The sequence below is a fragment of the Culex quinquefasciatus genome, chromosome 1 (assembly GCF_015732765.1).
Source record: "Culex quinquefasciatus strain JHB chromosome 1, VPISU_Cqui_1.0_pri_paternal, whole genome shotgun sequence".
NCBI classification, from domain to species: Eukaryota; Metazoa; Arthropoda; class Insecta; order Diptera; family Culicidae; genus Culex; species Culex quinquefasciatus.
Genome location: NC_051861.1, coordinates 54,500,073 through 54,522,706, shown reverse-complemented (window position 1 = coordinate 54,522,706; position 22,634 = coordinate 54,500,073). Strand labels below are relative to the sequence as shown.

Below are 22,634 nucleotides of genomic sequence, written 5' to 3'. Positions count from 1 at the left end.
AAAAACCTATCGTTTGAAGATAATACACACCTGATCGAAACAGTTTTTGTATTGATTCCAAGCGATTTTAGAAAATTTGTTCAAAAAAGTGACTTTTTTCAGTAAATCGACTAGGGGGTGCGAGAAAGTATTTTATTATTTTTTCTTGTCTAAGAAAACATTGTTCCTAACATCATAATCTACCATTTAAGAAGTGAGCACCTGAAATTCCTCGACATGACCTCAAAATGGGACAGGCTAATGTTACACAGATATTCTATCAACTGACTATCTGACTGAAATTGGTCGAACAGTTGTTATTAGAACTGTTTAACAACAAGTTTGCTTCTTGGGAAAATTAACTTTCGAATGACAAATTAAAATAGTTATTGTTGTAAGTAAGTACACGATTTTTTCAGGCTAAAATGAAAAAAAAAACGAGTGTCGGCCAGCAAGTCCTGTGGTACGCTAGTATGTGTGAATAATAATAACCTTATACCTGTAACAAATAAAGTACCTAATAAGGCACCAACTCATAATTAAAATACAGCCATACCTATCACAAATAGGGTACCTTGGGTCGAAGCTATTCATATTCGAATCATCTTCGTGTGTTGTTGATAAGCCCCGGAGTTAAAACTAGACTGAAGATCGAGCGATCGGTTTAGTCCTGTGCAAATTGTCGAGGGGAGCGAGTGTTTTTCAGCTGAAGCGATTGACTACGTGTAAAGTGATCAACGCATGGTAGATTCTTTATCATTCGTGTGGATGCTGCCGAATATGTGTTTTTGAACCTATTGATTGTTTTAAAGATTTAGTATCGATTTTGTGCAACTGAAATGCATCGCGCCATACTTTCTAAATCGTGTAGGAGTGTTGTCTCTGGACAAACACTTCTCGATCCATGGCTGAAAATACAAGTGCTGAGTAACAAACAGTTCCAGCGATGTCTTGCCACCGTGGAGGAAATATTTCCGAACAAGCCGGATTTTGCCTCGCGCCACATTGGGCCCCGCAAAACGGACGTTGTTACCATGTTAAATTCAATTGGTTTTAAGGTAATTAAAAAAGCTGACAAACTGTAATCAGCTTTGAGCGATAACGCTGACGATCGTACAGAAAATTTTGGTTGGACACAATATCAGTGATTTTGTTCACACTTGAACTCTACGTGAATCAACAACCATTAAGCTCATCGAGCGGAAATTATGAAAAGTGATATGCAGTGGTGAAATTTTAAGGAAAATAAACCTATTTTTTTTTATTTTCAGTCATTGGATGAACTATCAGAAAAAGCTGTCCCTACTGCCATTAAGTTCCAGAGAATTTTGAACATTGAAGACCCACTGAGTAAGTATTTATTAATGTAATGGGGTCGTCCCATAGATGACGAAACACGAAAAGAAATTATCGTGTACCAACCATGTGGGACATTCTCTGACACCTTCTGTGTCGGTTAATTGAAGGCCCCTAAAAAGCTAGTTCAACCAAATATTACACTTAGAATGAATGGCCCTTAGCTTCTTCACCTCCTTTACCCTTATAACTGCCAGCGCCCTGTCTGATCTATCCACCAAAGGGTTTGAAAAAACTGTTGTCGCGATCTTCAATTCTGTCTCTCCTCGTTCTGTCCTAGGCTAGTTTAATATTTCTCGCCGCTAATTGCCAATATAAGCAAATAATTAAACTTGTAATTACGAAAGGTAACTCGGTCCTAACCAGATCTTAGCATCGAAAAAAAAAACTCATAAAAATAAGTTTTTGCAAAAATATGTAATTGGACCATCCGCTAACCACGTGGACACACCAACCTCTCCTTCATGTGTCCACATGATTTGTATTTGGCTCCTAAATCGAAATTTCATCGGAAATAAATTGCAGTCAACTGAGTTAAAGGAAATACAATTTAAAAACTATATTTTCATAGCCTAAGTTATTTGAACTAATTTATATCATAAATATAGCCTCTAAACCACGAAAACAAAAGAAAAGAGAGTTCATAAAATATATTGCAAAATTTATGCGCTGAACTGAAAATCTTTTAAAATTCCTGCGTTATAGTTATTTTTGCTAGTTTGGTATATTTTAAAAATATTTTGGATACACAGGACAGGAGCCAGAATGAGCCACTTTAGTAAAATGATCTGAAAAGCTTGGAAAAATTTACCCTCAATGTTGTGTTAGTACTTGGTTGAAGAAAAACATTTAGTCTAAATAGTAACATTTAAATTTAAAATTTATTTTATTTGAACTTAACCTTTCGGAAGTCGCGCTTGTGTACACGGAGAAAAAAGAGTTCACAAAATCAAACAAGCGTTCATGAAATTGGGAACCATGAACAAAATGTTCAAATGTTATGGTACGTTGTGCACCATTTGAAAATATGTTTGTAACGGAGGCCAATAAATATACATTTTAGTATTTATTTTGAAAAATAAAATGAATTCAAACGTCTTTTAAAAGAACCATGCTTTATGATTAGTCAAAACCTTTAAAAAACCCAAAACCAAGGATTGCTCATTCAGAGCAAAAAAAAGCAAAAGAAATTCAAATGCGTAAAACAGCAACATATTCAGACATTGAACGAGTGAAAAAACAACGAATTGACTACTGATAACCTCTTCTGTAAACGATCCCTCATGAAAGAATCGGAATCACCACTCAGTGATGATTACGTATTTACAGTATTTACTATATTCCTTTCAAATCAGCATAATATTTTCTCATTGCCTCCCCGCAAAGAGACAAGCCCGCAAGGTTCATTGGAAACAGCCGATAGAAAATGAAATGTGCAATTTTGCTTCCAAGGCCCTATCTCTAATGTCTACTACCTATAGAAAGTTTTCAAAAATATACTACGTTTGCATGCATCAGATTAGATCGGATGTATTCGAGAATTGGCGTTAATAGGATTGGGGAGGGGTAACGTAACGCAGTTAGTAGGGGGTCGAGGCAATAAAGGCAGATCTATGCTATAACTAAGTTCGCTAAAAGAAATTGGCATTGTGCGTCTTCATTTATCATTTATATAAATCTTTGCTCTCATTCACAGATGAACATGAGTTGATTGAACGGATTCGAGCCATTGCTAACAAAAATGAAGTATGGAGATCCTACATCGGTATGGGCTACCACAATTGCTTGGTACCTCATCCGATTTTGCGTAATATTTTCGAGAATCCCGGCTGGACCACACAATACACTCCTTATCAACCGGAGATTAGCCAAGGCCGTCTGGAGTCGTTGCTGAACTTTCAAACACTAGTTACAGAGCTGACTGGCCTTGAAATAGCCAACGCCTCATTGCTGGACGAAGGTACGGCCGCCGCCGAAGCTATGAGTTTGTGTCATCGTCACAATAAGCGTAAGAAGATTTTCATTTCACGTAAGTTGCATCCACAAACCGTCGCAGTGGTGCGAACCCGTCTGGAAGCTTTTGGAATCGAGGTATTGGTCGGTTCGGTTAAGGAAATTGATTTCGGCGATCATGAAATATCTGGCATCTTACTCCAGTACCCGGATACTTACGGAGATGTGCAAAATTTCGAGCAAGTTTCAGCAGACTGTAAAAAAAATGGAACCTTGGTGGTAGTTGCGACGGATTTGCTCGCGTTGACACTGTTGCGCCCTCCAGCGGAATTCGGAGCGGACATTGCGATTGGATCCGCCCAAAGACTTGGCGTGCCGTTGGGTTACGGAGGCCCTCATGCTGCCTTCTTCGCCTGCAGACAAAAGCTGACGAGATTGATTCCAGGCAGAATGATTGGTGTTACGAGGGACATGGATGGTCAGGACGCTTATCGTTTGGCCCTACAAACTAGGGAGCAGCACATCAGACGAGACAAAGCTACCAGCAACATCTGTACTGCTCAGGCGCTTCTTGCCAATATGGCCGCCATGTATGCAATTTACCATGGTCCCGAGGGTTTGAAGGGAATTTCGAATCGCATTCACAATTGTGCGCTGACTCTGAATGCTGGATTAAGAAAAGCTGGTCACGATCAGCTCAACAAGATGTTCTTCGATACGTTGCATGTAGTTCCCCATGGCATGAGCACGACGGAAGTTAAAGCCAGAGCTGAAGCGAAGAAGATTAATTTGCGCTATTTCGAGGATGGATCGATCGGAGTGTCGATGGATGAGACTGTCAAGACTTCCGATATCGCAGATTTGCTGTGGGTGTTTAACTGCCCGGACATTGAAACGACCGTGGCTGATCCCATTGCTACATCAATGTCCGTTCACAAATCTCAATTCAAGCGTACTTCCCCGTTCTTGACGCACCCGATTTTCAACAAGCATCACAGTGAAGCAAGAATGGTTCGTTACATGAAGCAGTTGGAAAACAAGGATATATCTTTGGTGCATTCAATGATCCCGTTGGGCTCTTGTACCATGAAGTTGAACTCAACCACCGAGATGATTCCTTGCTCGTTCCGTCATTTCAACGAAATTCATCCATTTGTACCAATCGAACAGGCCAAGGGCTATAAACAAATGTTCGAGGAGCTGGAAAAGGATTTGTGCGAAATCACCGGATACGATAAGATTTCCTTCCAACCTAACAGTGGAGCCCAGGGAGAATACGCTGGACTCAGAGCGATCCGCAGCTACCATGAGTCACGTGGTGAGCACAATAGAACCATTTGCCTGATTCCCATGTCTGCCCACGGGACAAATCCTGCCTCGGCACAGATGGCTGGCATGCGAGTGGAAGCAATCCGCGTGAACAGTGCCACCGGTACAATTGACATTGCCCATCTGAAGGAGAAGGTTGAGCAGCATTCTGCAAATTTGTCCTGCCTTATGATTACCTATCCCTCAACGAATGGAATCTTTGAAGACAACGTGGTGGAAGTGTGTAAGCTCATCCATGAACACGGAGGTCAGGTATACCTGGATGGAGCTAACATGAACGCTCAGGTAAGTTATATCGGTATACATTAGAGCTTTTATAAAAATCCTCGGTCAATTTCATCAGGTCGGACTGTGCCGTCCAGGAGACTTTGGCAGCGATGTGTCTCACTTGAACTTGCATAAAACGTTCTGCATTCCACACGGTGGTGGTGGCCCAGGGATGGGCCCTATTGGCGTCAAGGGGCATTTAATTCCCTTCTTACCGACTCACCCGGTTGTTGATCCATTGGCCGGAATCGAAAACCAAAGCTTCGGTGTCGTCAGCGCTGGACCGTACGGTAGCTCGTCAATCTTGCCAATTTCGTGGGCATACATCAAGGTAATGTTAAAAGTACAATTATGTTCTATGTTTCAAATAAATAAATTCTTTAAATCTTACAGTTAATGGGTGGTCGTGGATTACGCCGCGCAACTCAAGTGGCGATCCTAAACGCAAATTACATGTCCAAACGGCTGGAGGACCACTACAAAACTCTGTACACTGATCCTAACACCGGATTGGTGGCGCACGAGTTCATCATGGATGTGCGTGACTTTAAGAAAACCGCAAACATTGAGGCTGTAGATATTGCCAAACGGCTGATGGATTACGGTTTTCACGCGCCCACAATGTCTTGGCCGGTGGCGGGCACGCTTATGGTCGAACCGACAGAATCGGAGGACAAGGAGGAACTGGATCGATTCTGCGAGGCCATGATTTCCATTCGCGGAGAAATTCAAGACATCGAGGAAGGCCGCCTGGACATTCGAGTGAATCCACTCAAGATGGCTCCTCACACCCAGAAGCAAAGTATTTCATCCGACTGGAACAGACCATACCCTCGAGAACTAGGAGCATTCCCTGCGGTAAGACCTTGTTAATTAACAACTGTCAAAGCATCAAAACAGTTAGGATATTGAGCTACCTTTTGCTCATTTGGCATCTCAATAATCGTTATTATTTTCTTCCTTCTACCATCTAGCCATTCGTGAAGCCGGAAACTAAAGTGTGGCCAACGGTTGGCAGAATCGACGACCTGTACGGTGACAAGCATCTTGTGTGCACGTGTCCGCCAATGGTTCCTGACTACGAATAATTCAAGTCCTAACAATGTAACATGATCGGAATAATACAAATGTCAGTTGTACGTCTTTTTTTTTTAATTAAATTAATTTTTGACTTGGACCCCCGTCATAATCAAACGAAGTTAAGTGATTTTGAGCAATTTTTATTCTATTCTAATCTAATCTTTTTTTTTTCCTTGGATGGCCCACCACTTACCCATACACAGTTTTTGTAGCATGAAAGGTTTATGAGCAGATATCTTTCGATAATTCTTCGTTCGTGTTTCGAGAGTGTCCTGTTATCTTACTCCACTTCCGTGAATGCCCATCCATATCTCTCTTTTCTCGTCCTCGTCCTTTTTTTTATAAACAAATTGCAGCAATTATTCATCCATTTAGGGTATTGGAACCATTTGCAATTCCACACGCATTGAGCACATAGGGTTAAGGTGAAGCCGTTGATCATTTTCGAAGAAAATTGATCATCACTATAAAATATTCTGTATTAAATTCAATTTAGCGAATTTCTGCACCAAAATGAATCAGCATGTGCCGGCTGTTGCCTTCTTGAAGCCACTGAAGGAATTTTTGATCTAAAGCAATTGTGTTTCAAAATTTATAAAATTTTGTGGTACAATCATTGACGTCCTAGTTGGCAATCATTGATTAATGACGATTTCCATAACTTTACAGGGAATGGGATAATCGTTACCAAAAGGAATCAGCATGTGTAGGGCACTATTCTAAACAACTTATTGAAGGAATTTTGTCAAAATACTGAAAGCGACGCAAAATTTATATCTTTGAACGATAAATCATGACAATAATGAAAGTCTACACGTTAAACCGCACCCAGATTCGTGATTCCATGCGAATGCGTACCGATAATAAAGATGGCTGACGGTCACTCTACTCCAACGGCCGTTGCCGTACAAACTCCTTGCAGCTCCGTTTAAACTCGTTTATATTGCTCTAAATCTTTGCAGCCTCTGGAAGCTTGTTATAAAGCTTAATCCTTTGTAGAATAGCGAGTTCTGCGTGCATGCCTTTTTCAAATTTTGCAACCCGAGATCGTCAGCTCCTCTAGTGTCATGCTCATGGATGTCCCATCCGCATACCATGGCTTCCGTCAAGTATTGTGATTCCATTCTTTCATTCGCAATTCGCAATTTTCAGTGTAAGAACGGGCCTTGACCGATCTTATGCACTAGGTTCCCGACGAACACGCACTGCCCTTACACCTACATCTCACCCTTGCTCTGAGTCAGTACGAGCAGCACGCTAGAACACGCTTTGAGTGTTCGTGCCAGGCATGCACACCTTCTTTTCCGGTTTACGCATTTTAACTCGGCCGGGGGTGGTACATCACGTAGGGTTTGATGTAAGTATAAGCGCCTAACCATTTAAAGTGTGCCTAACAACTTTCATTAAAGCAAAAACTGTTTTATTTTTAGTTTGAATTCAAAAACTAATTGTTATTTACTGTGTATTGTTTTCTCCTGAAATCTTCCCTATTGTTGAGTCTGTTTATCTGTTGCCATTTCTTCTGTCGCGGTGTTTTGTTACAATGTTTTGAACCTAAGTCCTAAGGAGCGGTCGTGGCTGAATGGTTACGATGTTCGCTTTATAAGCGAATGGTTCTGGGTTCGATACCCATCTGCTTCCAACGAGAATGTTCTGGACTCATTAAATTTGGAATTAATGGAAAATCATGAAAAAGCTCACGGTGGGGTTCGATCCCCTGTCCTTAGGATTGGCAAGCAAAAATGCTTTCCACTTAACCGTGGAGCATTGGTAGCTTGAAGAGGAATTAGACTGGTATAGTTGAATCCAAGAATCGGACAAAAGAATCAAAATTGGGTCCTAAAATGAAGCTTAGATTGCTGATATTATTGTTTACAGCGATTAAGCTTATTTTTCTGATTACAATGACCCTTTGTACGATCACATAGAGTTTAAAATGGATTTTTAAATCAATTTTGAAAAATTAATCTCGCGGTCCTTCTTGACAGAAAAGCTCCTACTTGACAGCTCGTTCCAAGGGGACCATAGTTAATACATCGAAAAAATGTTGTCTTGTCAAAAAAAAATGTTGCGTTAAAATGAAAAAAAGTGATCAGAAATGGTGTTTAATCGTGTTTTTTAACGTTGTACATGAAAATTGACACAGGGCTTTAGTACCCAATTGAATGCAAGTTGAACATCAGAACTCAAACAAGATTGCATGCAAGATTGCAAGCGCACCCAGTCACGAAATATTCTAGCAGAGCTGGTTCTGTCAGAATCCTGCTAGAACGGTAGAACATTTCTGCTAGAATGCTGTAAGAATATCCAGCTCTGTAAGAACTCTGCTAGAATCCTGCTAGAACGTCGTGACTGGGCAGTTGAAATTGAATCTAAAAATACCTCGCTATAAATAGCCTGGGCGACTGATAGAATTCATCCAATAAGAGATGAGAAGAATTGAAAGCTTTCCCATTAGAAATGAGAACACACGAAGAATTCGAACAACAATGCAAACGGTCGTTACCACTCGCCTAGGGTGGCTCCTCAGACCATTCACCTTCCCAAAAACCGTCCAACTCCAAGCGAAACTTACTTGAGGATACCGTGGAGATTTTCCCTTAATACTCTGAAAAAAGTGGAGCATCAACACTTCCCGTCTTCCAAATCCCCTATCCTTGTCCCTGGTGCGCGGTGGAGATGGGAGCGGCCGGCAATGGACGGCTGCCATGGTGGTGAGAATCTGGTTCAGGTGGAATTGGTTCTATTCCCAATTATCGATTCCTAGGCAACTTGGGCTTAGACAATCATCACATCACATGGCGAAAATCCAGTCTGCAATCCGCTAAAATCACCGTCTCCTAGCGAAGCGAATGTTTTGAACCTAAGTAATAATAATAATTCGCAATAAAATCAAAAAAGATTAGGCGAATGATAAATAGACTTGATATTACTAGTACATTAAGGAAAAGTATATTTTTAGGGAAAAAAAAACAAAACAAAGTTTGTTACAGCAGTATCAATTGATAGAAAAGAGTGGAAAATCTTTGAGAGATAAGAGAATCAAAAGTTAGTAAAATTAAAATCAAATGTTGGATATTAAATAAAAGAATCAGTGAAGAATTGGGAATCAGAAGAGCAAAATAAAAATAGGAGATAGGTGGCAGCTGAGAATGAAGAGAAGAGAAACCCGTTGTGCGATGTTTCAGGTACATCCACAGCAGTTGACTCAACATACTGCGAATCAAAACAATACCGTCTACAATCACAAATTACTTCCCTTTCCCACATTGTTGCGCCCCTTTCTTTTAGCCGTCTCGACTCTGACCCGCGGTAGTCAAAGGTTTACGATCCGTTTCCACAGGCCACCAGCTAGGTCATCATGAAAGCCAAGCCAACGTGGAGGTAAGAAAATATGACACTTGCAAGGAAAAAGAGCTATACTCTTCTGATCAAGATAATACGGATGATCTAACAGAACTACGGATGTAGTCAGTTGCGCTCCTTCCAGGATGTTCCTTACCTGGACGTCAACCAAAGAGCACACAACAAAATCAGAGCCATTGCATGCTCTTAGGTATCAATAATCCTTGGCCTGCACTTGCACTATACAATTGTAAAATAAATGCCAGTGCCAGGATATCCGTGTTGGCTCATTTTGACCCCCCCCCCCTTCCCCCTCTTACCAATGACAATTTGTAAATAACGAGTAGCTGACTAGGGCTTGTAAGATTTTCCCGTTTCGGATTGTGATATGCTTTGAAATGACACGAATCATATGAAATGTTTTTAATTTATCAAATATGCATTTATTTGTGAAGTATCAAACGAAAACAGTGCTTTTAGGTACAGCCGAGATGCGTATGCGATGACTGAGCCTAAAACGGTAGTTTATATTATACATAGGAAGCGTCAAGTAGCTGTTTAGAACACGGAATAAAATAAAAATTTCAATAGCAAATTGCAGCAGAACCGACCATCTTCAGTAATAAAAAGGTATAATCATTTTTCGATCGTTAAAACTAAAGACATTTCACAGATTTTGGCACTCGCCGGCAAATTAATATTACCTTAGGCTCTTAAGGAAAAAGATGCACATTAGCGCCAATAGTGACGGCAGACAAGCGAAAGAGAGAGAGAGAGAGTGACGCAAGGACATTGATCAATTGACAAACATTCGTTTGGAAGGCACTTCTTCTTCGTTGTTATTCAAATACTTTTTAAAACGAAAGTCCGGAAACTTAATAGTGTGGTTTGCTACAATTTGCGTAATCCCAACTAAACCATTTGTCAGTTTGCTACTCAGCGGCTTGCATTGTTGCTCTGCTACTCTTTTTTTTTTCTTGCTGTTGAGTATTTCAAGTAATTTTCCAGTAAATGAGAATTATGCTTTGCAAAATGTGACAGGAAACTTTGTATATTTTAGCGTATTTTTTGTGAACTCGAAAGGAATAATTCCCTTTGTTTTAGCCCTATCGAAAACTACAGTGTTCGAAGAGAATTGTTAATAATCGTCTATGGCCTATCAAAAAACTTCAGCTGCTTATAGAATATTGGAAGGCGTATTAGTCTCTATCATTGGTGATAGCCTATCATTGGTTTATATCAAATTGTATATTAATAACTTCTAAATATCACTACAATTCCGATAACATGTTGTTTCAGTAATTCCTTCTTCCTTTTCATGGCTCTAGCTTCTTCTACACGGTGAACGCGGTGACGGAAAACTATACAAAGAAAATGTGTGTTTATGCTATCAAAGAAAATAAACATCACACATCCAATACAATACAATTAAAACTTGGAAATAATGCTAACGCCTTTTTATCTATTATTTGGAAAGGCAACATGGTTGTGTTGAATTATTCTTTTTTCGTTAAATTTCCGAATGGAAATAACAAACAAATAACCTCGCAATCTTTAACCGCGCCTGTGTTCTTTGTTCACCAACAATGTTACACTAGTTTATTTTGTGAGTGTGTTTTCTTTATCATAAATGTCTTGTTTACTTTTTGATTTAAAGCCGCATTAAACATGCTGTCAATAGTTGTGTATTAGTTTTATATATTGTTTTTAATTTATATATATTTGTATGCTTCTCCTGTTGTTGCTACACGAAACGAAAAAGAAAAATACATTTCAACTAAACGGCCATCCAAATCGTCAGTTAGTGTAGTATACTCGTTAGGTATCAATATAAAGTCGATACATTCAAGTGTACAAATTTTGCCAAGTTTGGCGATGTTGATTCACACTCACACATCGTTGTCCGCAGCAGTGGAACATTGTATATTTACAAAAAATCCTACACTTTGCTTTTTCGCTTTAAATATTTATGTATCGTTGTTCCGTGTAAATATAATAAATATTTGTAAGGCCAGTTATTGTTTCCAATATAAATTCTTATATATATATATATATAGTTTTGTTGTTTTTTTTTTTCAATCTTCAAGATTAATTATTTTTTCTACTTCCTCAACAAGATTAATTTGCATTTCGTTTTGATTTTGTATGTAAAACAATTCTCTAGATTTTCGCATTTTTTTGCGTTTGTAATGTTTGTTTTTACTTTTCCATCGACTCCTTGTGTCTAAAAGTAAACTAGTTTAGATGTTGTCAATCGTTGTATATTTTTCAAGGAATTTTAACAATTTTGTATTTCTGAAAGTTTTTGTGGTGTACTTTGGCACAGCCCCGTTTGACTTTGACAAACTTCATTATTGCTGTCGATCGAGATGGTAGTTCTGCTAGGAATGGTCGAACGATTCTAGGCAGGGTTCTGACAAAAAGCTTTGCTTGAATTCAGGGCATTAGGTGCAATTTGTCAAACTGGAAAAATGCCAAAAATAGGGTCCTAAAGCACTGCAATTTTTATGTACACAACGTTTTTATGCATCGAGATTTACCGAGTTGGATAAATACGACGGTTGCTGTATAAAAACAAGTGAGTTGCATACAATATTTTTAGCAAATCCAGAAAACACCCTTTGAAACAGATTTTTTCCATGAGTGTCAAATTCCAATACAGAAGGGCTGAAAAGTTCTTTGCAGTACTATTAATTTCAGCGATGACAAGTAGAACGTTTCGTCATTTGAAAATGATAGAAAAAGTAGGCAAAAATATGTCCAAGAAGCATTGAATCACTTTCCCAAAACACAAACACTGTTTATGTGAATGTTTAATACATTAAACCTAATCACTGGACCGGGTCCGGTAGTGTAGTGGCTAGCGTGGTAGTCTCTCACCCCAGTAAGGCCTGGGTTCATTCCCGGACGGACCCGGTGGCATTTTTCGAGACGAGATTTGCATGATCACACCTTCTATCGGATAGGAAAGTAATACGCGTCGGTCCATTTGCGTAAAAGAGGTTTTGGGTGATAGAAATGAGCTGAAACTTGCAACGGAGGCCACAAAAGACCTGGGGGTAGTTAAAGTGGATTCCTTTGCTTATTTTATTAATATTTGAGAAATTACTAAGCAAAATGACTTCTTTAGACATGAGGATTGAGCAAGTTGCATCCAAAACAAAAATTACATCTTAAAATGTGGAGTTTTTTTTGAAAAGGTCCAATAAACCAATTTTCCAGTTTTTTCTTTTTGGGTGTTTTTAGAACCGCCTTGAGTCAGGGGTATTAAAAAACACCCAAAAAGCAAAAATTGAAAATTTGGTTTATTGGTCCTTTTCAAAAAAAACTCCAAAAATGAACTTGCGAAAACGTAGAGAATTGCTCACGGTTGTTTTCTGTTTTAGTAATAGATTCTCGTAAGTGTTAGTGAACTGAGTATTTTCTGTTATTCAAATATTATCTACCAAGAAACGCCCTAGGTGTTGGTAATGTATGTTGTCCGTGAATAAATTGTTGTTGTTATCATAGTTATTGTCCCTAATCCAATTCGTCATAGAAAAGAAAAAAAAATCCTAAAAAAGAACCAACGTACAAACATGTTTTCTTATTCTTCCTACTTTGTTTAGAATAGTGTTAATTGCTTTTTCTTCAATCTTTGAATTGGATACTAGTAAATTTTCGTTCGTTTTTCTTTATAAGGCATTTAGCAACCGATAATTGTAACTTTTGTATATAGTAGGAGATGCTCGTTCAAACTGTGCCGGAGGTGTTCAGAGATCATCTTGGGGCTCGATTTTGTCTTCGCGGGGCAGTAACACGAGATACTGACGGTCAATCTCGTCCTGGCGTTCCATTTCCGCCCTGCCCCATGCAACTTCGGCACCGTGTTCTACGATGGCAGCACTGGCGGCCGCCGCAGCGACCGCGTCTTGGCGCATCATCATTTCGACGCCGTGGCACTCGTTGGCGGTCACGAGATTCGACAGACTCCCGATCGGGTTCGTGGCCGCTTCGTAGTGTCGCTCGTTGTACAACATTCCGCTGGTGATGGTGTGCGTCGTCGGTTGGTACAACCGATCGTGCATCATCGGTGGAGAGTTCATCGTTTGTTCGTACTGCCGGTTGTCCAGTATGTACGAACTGGTGATCGTACTGACCGGGTAGTAGTGGCGATCGTCCCGGTACAGCGGAACCGGATTCGAGATGGCACTGTCTGCTGCCGCGACCAGGCCCGTTTCGTACATCCGAGCGTCCCGGGACATCATGCTCGCCGGGAACTCGTACCGTTCGTCCCGGGGAACGGGTATGTACTCCGACTGGAAGGAATTGTCGCTCGTGATGACCGTCGTCGCGGCAGTTGCCGGGGCCACGGCCTGGATTGTGGCCGGAACCGGAAGGGCCGGCGTGGGCGTTATCGACTGGTAGTACCGTTCGTCATCGAATGTGTCTGGGTTTGGCGCGTGGCGTTTGTATGTGAGAAAAGCCACAGTCATTATCATTGGTTCGATTACAGAGGTCCATTCGTGTCAACCTCCGGTGACTGTGTGAGTGTGCGTCCCGAAATGGGCCCTTACCATTTGCCACTCAAAGGAACATCACACAGTTGATCCTTGGATGATTCACGCGAATGGACAATCCTTTCGATTAGTTTTTGTTTACAATTTAATTCGGATGCAGCTCGGCACGGTTCGGGATATCGCACGTACGCTTCGTTGTAGTTTGGTGACAATCGGTTAACTCATAACTTACTCGTTGACATTGACAATCGGTTAAAAGGGTTGGTTTTCTTGCATTGAACTTAATCAACGCTTACAATATTTGTATTAACTATCAAACAACTAAACATCTTACCATAAACACATAAACACAATCTCGCTGACCCACAATCTTACCAATACCTTGTCTCCCACCAAGAGGAGGTGAAAGCGCTTCATGGCTCAGCCTAAAAGTAGATCAAATTTAGAGTAAACAGTGTTTTGGCAATGTTTAAAAATAATAGAAACAAAAAAGGATCTTTTAAGGATCTTCGGACGGGGAAAAATGGCAAAAATTTACTTCAAAAAGTAAAAAAAGATGGGGCGGGAGGGGCGGCGCGCGTTTCTGATCCACTGGCGATCACAGAGTAGAAATAAAAATTACACTTAAAAAAGGGGGGCCTTAAAGGTATCTCTCTCCGTGCAGAGAAAGAACATTCGATGAGAAGTGAAAGATAAAATCTCAATAGAAAGTAATACAGTACAAATGTTAGAATTAATGCGATAATCTAAAACAAATACAAAAAAAAATACATTTTGATGGTGGTAAAATACTGAGGTGTGTGTGTGTATTTCTCATAAAAAAACACACATTTTCGGACGTTTTAAAGCCCAACAACTAATGTTAAATTTAGAAGATTTTAAGCTCAATTGCTTAAATGTAATACTTACGAGCAATCTCAAACAACTAAACATCTTACCATAAACACATAAACACAATCTCGCTGACCCACAATCTTACCAATACCTTGTCTCCCACCAAGAGGAGGTGAAAGCGCTTCATGGCTCAGCCTAAAAGTAGATCAAATTTAGAGTAAACAGTGTTTTGGCAATGTTTAAAAATAATAGAAACAAAAAAGGATCTTTTAAGGATCTTCGGACGGGGAAAAATGGCAAAAATTTACTTCAAAAAGTAAAAAAAGATGGGGCGGGAGGGGCGGCGCGCGTTTCTGATCCACTGGCGATCACAGAGTAGAAATAAAAATTACACTTAAAAAAGGGGGGCCTTAAAGGTATCTCTCTCCGTGCAGAGAAAGAACATTCGATGAGAAGTGAAAGATAAAATCTCAATAGAAAGTAATACAGTACAAATGTTAGAATTAATGCGATAATCTAAAACAAATACAAAAAAAAATACATTTTGATGGTGGTAAAATACTGAGGTGTGTGTGTGTATTTCTCATAAAAAAACACACATTTTCGGACGTTTTAAAGCCCAACAACTAATGTTAAATTTAGAAGATTTTAAGCTCAATTGCTTAAATGTAATACTTACGAGCAATCTCATTGGATAAACATTTAAATCATCTCATGTTTGTACTCCTTCTGACTGTTTTCCTTTTTGTGGCTAAAGCCAATCGTTCTTTTTATTATAATCACTGTTTCAATTTTTCTCTCTAGGTAAACAAGTTGTGTTGAATCAGCACCGATTTTTAGGTCAAGTGTGATTGCGAAGTTGCTGCTACACTGGCATCATTTTATTTTTCTTGGCTGGAAATTCGCCTAAATCAATGAACACTGACAAAAAAATGACATCGCGAAAAAGAAAACCTAATTTTACAGCCCGGAACGTGCGACAGCTGTTTTGAGAAATAATTTGACGGGGGGATTATTTTTTAAACGACACGTTGGCAAAACTGAATGAAAATTCCGCGAAAATGCGACAGAAAAATACACACCGAATGCGACTTTTGTATTTTATTTTTCGGATGGAACCTAAAATCAAAGAAACAAACCATTTCATTCATGCAAGATTTAGCAGCACACACTATATGTTTTTTTTTTTGTTTGGAAATTTGTCTGCTTTAAAAAGCAGATTATGTGTATTTATTTATTTATACTTTGTTTTGCAACAGAGACATTGCAAATGTGCTGCAATTTCTTGTGACCATGAAATAAAAATTAAGACGTCATGTGAGCAGTTTGTAATTAAAAAACCAAATATTTTTTGTTGTTTGTATTTTTTCAGTGTTTCACATTTTATTTAAGTTTCACACCAATTTTTTTTTTCTTCAGTTGGGCCTATTATAAGTTCACCGCGCATAAATGCGATGCGATGTTTACTATTTAATTCAACTACGTGAACTATTTAGCGGGTACGTTTGTCATTATTTAATTTTATCAGCAGCAGGGGCATGTCGCCATCTAGTAGCGAGAAAGAGTACTTTTTTATCTTTTATTTTAAGAGACAAATTGTGTGAGTGTGTGTGACATCACATCAAGAAACTGTACGTGAGCTGCATCTATTGGTTTGTTTGTTTTTTTGTTTATCATTTTTATTCATAGCTTGTCAAAAACATTAAACTGTAAAGACATCGTTGCGTTTGCAGATCAAATTAAAAACATAATTTATTCACTGTATCCGACCTTGCGAAAGAATCGAACGCTTCTGTTATATTTTATGTTAATGTGTGATTACAAGTTAACGTTCCTAATATCTATTTTATTTTCTTTGCTGTGCTGATGACGCACTGCTGTGCTTTGCGGGGGGGTACGACGATCAATTTAATGAGATTTAAATCTGTCTTTCAAATTAAAAATATGGACAAAAAAATCAATCAGGATAAATTAAAGGTCTCTCTCGCTTTCGTACGTTTTGTTATTTTTGTTTTAAGCAAATGAACTCTTAAAATAAGTTTACATTAGTTTGTTCTTCCTATGTCTAAAATTCTCTCTCGCACACACAAATCTCCTTATTTTTCTCCTCCTAACGGGGCCTGAGTCACACAGAGAAAGCTGTGACACTCTACTACATATATACAAGATACTTTTCTTGTAAAAAAGAAGAAAATAAGTTATTAAATGTCTCGTTGGTGGGTGGTGGGGTGGCGACACTTAGAAACGGCGGCTAAAGATCGTGCCAGCGAGGCGACCACCGGACTGATTTTGATTGTTGTTGGACTGTCCGGAATTGTTGGAGTTGTTGTTCCACTTGTTAAAACCACCTCCTCCATTTCCGTTTCCGCCAAAGTTGTTGCGGTTCGAGTTCGAGTTAAACTCGCCAAAGGACATGCCACCACCACCCTGGTTGTTATTTCCGCCAAATTGCTTACGCTGGAAATTCTTCTGATTGTTAAAACCACCCCCATTTCCTCCGACATTGTCACTGTTATCATTATTATCAGCGAAACGGTTGTTACGGTTGTTGAAATTGCCACCGTTGTTACCAAACGAGTTATTTCCACCATTGTCATTGTTTTGGAATCGGTTGTTTCCACCCCCGAAGGAGTTTCCACCAAAAGAGTCACTTTGATTTTGTCGGTTGTTAAAGTTGCGCTGGTTTCCGAAAGAATTTCCTCCATCGTTGGAGTTTCCAAAAGAGTCGTTGGAAAAGTCATTGTTTGAAAAATTGTTGTTGGAGCGGGCATTATAATTGCCACCGCCTCCACCGGAGCCAAAGGAGTTGTCGTCCGAGGCAAAGTTGTTGTTGTTACGATTGCCCTGGTTCTGGTTACGCGTCTGACTGTTGTTGCGGACATTCACGTTGTTGCCCCCCTGCTGATTCTGCGGTCGGTTTTGGCCCAGATTGAGATTGCCCCCACCTTGAACGTTGGGCTTGTTTTGCTGCTGCTGAGTAACGTTACGGTTTTGCTGAACGCCCCCCTGTCCCTGACCTTGACCCTGCACACGGTTCTGACTTGGGTTGCGGTTGTTCGCATTGCCCTGGTTGTTTCCACGGTTTGCATTCTGTGCATTTCCTTGGAAGTTATTTCCGCCAGCATTGTTAAAATTATTGTTGGGCCGATTTTGGTTGTTCTGGTTGTTCATGTTGTTGCGGTTATTCGGCCGGAAGTTGGACTGTCCGCCGCCCATCTGATTATTGCCACCCCGGTTATTATTGCCCCGGAAGCCACCATCGCCGAAATTGTTCGAATTGGCCAGTGGTGGATCGGGAGCATTGAACGAGCCCTGGCCAGTGGCCAAACTCTCGCCTACGTTCTTGCCAGACATAAACGCAAGACGCAACAAATCTTGGATCGCTTGGGGATTGTTCATATTGTTTGAAGGATTGAAGCCAACAGGGCCTTGGTTAAATGTACCTGTAAAATGAAACGTTCGTTGTAGTACACAAATTTGAAACCAAAAAAAAACAAAATCTCTGTTTGTCTGAGTCGAAACGGTGACCAGGAACAGAAACGAAATTTAAATCATCTTCATAGTTTATAATTAACAACAGTTCTCACAGAGGATGGTGTTGAAAAACACCCTCAAAATTTGAACAAACGCGAAAGTATGGATCACTTTTATCATTATAAACTTTGAAGTTTGTTTTTAAAACCTTTGAAAGGATCCGAGGAGAGCGGACAAGAATTAATTGGAAAAGTGGGATGGGAAGAGAAGGTACTACGGTTACTACTTCTACTACCGAAACACAAAACATCAACAATGCGATGGCTGCGTTCCTGTGTACGGTTCCAGTGTAAGGTGGTCCAAGGTATGATTTTAATAAAGTATTTCAAATTTTATCTAAGTTTTAAAATTTGTCAAAAATAAAAAAAAAATGTTACGAGTAAGTTGTAAAATTTTAGCAAAAATATTCTGCATATTATGGACGAAAATTGAAGAAAGTGCGTAAAAATGGCCACTGCTTTCCAGTTGTGATTTAAGCTCAAGTTCTAAGCATCAACAATTTACATTTTGGACCACCCTATCCTGTATTCATGTTGGGAATTTCCGATGAGGGATTCTGAAATAAAGATAGAGAAGACAGACAGAAACCGTATCCAAACTCTTACCGGGTCCGTTCAGCCGCGGGCGTTTGTTCAGCTGGCCTGGCGCGACCTTCTTCAGCATGTCCGGATTCTTGGCGATGATCTTGGCGATGCCACGGAGCACGCGCGTGTCGTTCTCGTCGTACAGACGCACGCTCGTGTTGGCCGAGATTGGTTCCATCTTGGCCTTGTTCAACGGGTGATCGGCGGCGTCGACGTCCATGAACTTGTCAACGTCGGCCAGATCGTTCAGCTCGATGTACGCAGCCACGCGGGTCTTCTTTACGATGCGGTTGATCTTGCCGACGTACGGCTTGACCTTCTTGAACAGCGCATCTTCGGACACTGCAAAATGGCATGAACAGAGAGAGAAAAAAAACGTTAGAATTCTGAAGAATTCAAGTGATTTAAGTTACTTACGGTAGGGAATCTTGGTGATCTTGACGGTCTTCTTCACGTCAAAGTTCAGCTCCCCACGCAGCGGAAGAACGTGCAGACGATGGCCACCGAAGAACTTGTGGTCCAAGAACTTGCAGGCGTTGAGCGCACTCGGGCGGAAGTTGTAGTAGATAATAAAGGTCTTGACCGGGTGCGGCGCGCTCGTCTGGTACGTCACGATTTGCGGCGAGAACATGAACTTGATCGGACCATGCTGGGCAAAGTACCGCTTGAGCTCGAGCGGCGGGCAGTTAAGCGGAACGTTGCCGACGAAAACGGGATGGTATGCTTGCAGCTTCTTCAGTACATCCGCCATTTCCTTGGTCTTTTCCTCCGGGTCGGCCGGGGTACCATCTTCGTTCGTCTTCAGCTTACGCTTCATGGCCAAAGTACGCAGCAGCAGAGGTCCGTCGTACTTCTTCACCGTGATTTCGGTGGTAGCGTCCTTGTCAGCCTCGGTCGGAGCCGGGAGTTTGGTGCAGGCGATAGCCTTCTCGACCGAGTCGGCCGATTTGAAACACACGATGGCAGCATCGTTGCAGTTGCGTCGGTTCACAAACTCAATCTCTCCAAACTGCTTGAAGTGGTCGTACACGTTCTCCTCGGTTACGGTCTTCTCCAGCGACGTAACGTACACCGACGTCTTGTAGTTGGGGATGAGGGCCGAGCCCAGGTGCAGAGCGTGGATGCGCTTGCCTTCGACGATGCGTCCGTTCAGCGAAGCAGCAGCCTTGATGGCCTGCTCCTCAGTTTCGTAAAACACGCGTGCGTAGTTGGAAGAACTCTGGTTGACGTTGTTCGAGACGGCCTCGGTGATGACGCCTCCTTCGGCGCACTGCTTCTTCATTTCCTCCTTATCCTCAATCCACTTGGTGGGAATGTTCAGCAGCTGGACGCGATTGCGATTGCGGAAGAACAGCTTGGCCGCACGCCAGATGTCAAGATGCTGGTTCTGGTCCCGTTGGTTCACGTCATGCGCATTGAAGCCCGCAGCAGTCAGCTTCTCAAGAATGGCCGGCTTGTCGGCCTCCTTGTCCAACGCGACGTATCCCAGCGGGTAGAAGACCAGCACGGAAGTCACTTCGACGCCAGCGGCCTTAATCTTGTCCCACAGCTGATCCTCAGTCGTGTTTTCATCGTCCAGCACGGTCACAATCACTTCGCGCTTAATGTGACGGATGGTCATGTACTCCAGGTGGACGCGAATACGGCGACCACGCAACGTCGAGTGTTCTTTCTCTTCGACGGCCTTGGCAGCGGCATCCTTCTCCTTGAACAGCAAAAGCGCAAGCGTGTACTTCCGGTAGTGGTAGATGTCGACGCGCTCAATCTCGTAACCGCTGAAGTGGTCACGCAGCTGCTGCTCGGTGATGTCCGAGGGCAAATTTCCAACGTTGATCTTGCGTTGGTGCTCTAGAAAAAGAAGCATCAATTAAATTAGTCCTTAATATTGCCAAAATAGTGGGAAAAAGATTTTCTAAAGCAAAATGGCGGGCCGACTCCAAGTGAAACTCTTCAAAAGGCTGCTTCGACAAACCCGCAATTGAATTAAATTGTACAAGTTTTGCTAAACAAATTAGAAAAGCGATGCAAAAAGTAATAGAAAGGCATACGATGGAGTGGAAAGGTTTCAAATTGAATTTGATCTCATCAAAGTCGACCATTTCCAACTAAAAGCCGACGTCAGCTAATAACGGTACCAACAAAGCAAGCCAAGCCACCCAAAAATCCAAAATGGCGCGCCCGGCAAGTGATGAAACATAATTTAATACAAATTTCACCGTATTTGTTATTCCACGTCCACGTTGAAATCCCTCTATAAAAATAGAATGTCACGATTTGCACATCGGTCGCCAATAAAAAAACCTTGATCGTAGAACGAAAGAAAAAAGCGTAGCGCCCAACCTCAACCCAGATATCGATTAGCGCTAGTAATGATGGTGGCGGAGGCATCGGCGCCATTTTGTTTTCTCTTCTGCAAGATGATTCACAGGAAGTAACGCTAGCGTTCCGCCCTGGGGACAAGCCGCCATTATGGCTCGGTGAAAAAATGCCCAGAAGTACACTTACCGTTGTCGGTTTTCGGAGCGTCGCCCTCGTTTTCGGTTCCGTCTTGGGTCTTCTCTACAATAAATAAAAGAAAGAAGGAAATAAGGACGCCATTTTCCAGGAATTGGCCCCGTTCTACTTACCAACTGGCTTGGTGGCGTCAGACATGATGGTGAAAGTTTAGAACACACACACGAGCTCAAAAGTTCAAAATTAGTTTATTAATGCACAAATAATTCTCCTTTAGTGAAGAATAAACCAGATTGGTTCACTTTGAAAAAGCTTTAAAATTTCTTGTAATAGCAGTTAAAACCGAGAGCCACACTCCGACGATGTTCACGGCACGAGAGGATAGCGAACAATGACCTGGATCGTTCAGGAAACTGCGGCTTTTTCAGGCCGGCGAGGTAGAGCAAACTCGCCTGACAGGTAGAGTACGGGCGAACTGCGTTGGTAGCGGGCAGGGTTGCCATCAGCGTTGCCGCAATGTACAGATATTTATTTGAACACATAAAAACATACCAGGGGGATGCTAAAGGCAGCCATCGTGGGGGTTGAGATTAATATTGTGGTTTCGGAAATAAATCGAATTTTTGCGGCGACTTCTCCGACACTACGCTTCGCAAACTTATTAACATCATTTCTGAGTGTAACGATATGTTGTGCTGAAACGTCACTGACAACATTTTGTCGCTCTGGCACCAAATCGAAACGAGCGATTTCAACTCTCGCCGCACTTTTTCTCTCCGCATTTTTTTGCAAAATAAATAGCATCAGTGCTTGCGTGTTGCCGTCGGATGTTTTGGATGATAATGATGGGCATTTTTGAAGATAAAAATAGTAAATATTTTATTTGTTTTTTTATTAAATAAACAAAAAAAAATGTTTCATCCCTCGACAAAAAATTTCGCCAATCAAAACAACATGGAGGAATCCCAAGTAACCAATCAGCACTAAAAGTAGTAATTGTTCAGCACTAACAGCGCTTTACCTGCAATTAATAACAGCTGAATTGTTTTGGAAATTGCTGGAAAAGCGCTTTTACAGCTGATTTGCAGCTGAGTTTGGACTTTATATTTCTGGTTTAGAGCTAGGCCCCTACTGTTCTTGATCCGGCCCTGCAAAACGTCAAAAAATATGAGATGCAAAAATGTTGTCATCTCTTTCTCTCTCGTCCTCCTACCCCAGTTCTATTTTCGGTTTGTTTACTTCTTTACCGACACAGCTTGATGGGAGGAAATTGGCTGAGAGGGGGGAACAATTTATTTGATGAAAAGCTTGGTGTTGGAGACTTGATGCCAGGCATGGGTTGTTGATGTTTTTCGTTGATCGAATCATGCACGCTTGCCGTCATGCCTAAATAGGCGGTGGGATTCGGGCGCAGTTTTAG

At 41.1% G+C, this 22,634-nt stretch overlaps 2 protein-coding genes across 2 annotated transcripts; one reads left to right on the top strand and one right to left on the bottom strand.

Annotated features, from left to right (window-relative positions):
- Nucleotides 1-632: 632 nt before the first annotated feature.
- LOC6034733 (glycine dehydrogenase (decarboxylating), mitochondrial) lies at nucleotides 633-6,035 on the top strand. The gene is made up of 6 exons (XM_001844961.2): nucleotides 633-1,037; nucleotides 1,251-1,329; nucleotides 3,032-4,902; nucleotides 4,961-5,215; nucleotides 5,278-5,742; nucleotides 5,859-6,035. The coding sequence occupies exons 1-6, from the start codon at nucleotides 819-821 to the stop codon at nucleotides 5,970-5,972; spliced, it is 3,003 nt and encodes a 1,000-aa protein (XP_001845013.1). The 5' UTR covers nucleotides 633-818; the 3' UTR covers nucleotides 5,973-6,035.
- A 10,010-nt stretch (nucleotides 6,036-16,045) lies between these two features.
- LOC6034734 lies at nucleotides 16,046-21,618 on the bottom strand. Its single transcript, XM_001844962.2, has 5 exons — nucleotides 21,388-21,618; nucleotides 21,266-21,319; nucleotides 19,178-20,608; nucleotides 18,782-19,102; nucleotides 16,046-18,085 (listed from the first exon to the last, which is right to left on the bottom strand). The coding sequence occupies exons 1-5, from the start codon at nucleotides 21,410-21,412 to the stop codon at nucleotides 16,881-16,883; spliced, it is 3,036 nt and encodes a 1,011-aa protein (XP_001845014.1). The 5' UTR covers nucleotides 21,413-21,618; the 3' UTR covers nucleotides 16,046-16,880.
- Between the last annotated feature and the right edge of the window lie 1,016 nt (nucleotides 21,619-22,634).

Excerpts from the sequence above, each read along its gene's own strand:
- LOC6034733 (XM_001844961.2), top strand. The coding sequence starts at position 819 with ATGCATCGCGCCATACTTTCTAAATCGTGTAGGAGTGTTGTCTCTGGA. Across the intron at positions 1,330-3,031 it reads GAACATTGAAGACCCACTGA|ATGAACATGAGTTGATTGAA; the intron begins GTAAGTATTTAT and ends TCTCATTCACAG. Across the intron at positions 5,743-5,858 it reads AACTAGGAGCATTCCCTGCG|CCATTCGTGAAGCCGGAAAC; the intron begins GTAAGACCTTGT and ends TCTACCATCTAG.
- LOC6034734 (XM_001844962.2), bottom strand. The coding sequence starts at position 21,412 with ATGTCTGACGCCACCAAGCCAGTTG. Across the intron at positions 21,320-21,387 it reads TGACGCCACCAAGCCAGTTG|AGAAGACCCAAGACGGAACC; the intron begins GTAAGTAGAACG and ends TATTTATTGTAG. Across the intron at positions 18,086-18,781 it reads CCCGCGGCTGAACGGACCCG|GTACATTTAACCAAGGCCCT; the intron begins GTAAGAGTTTGG and ends TTCATTTTACAG.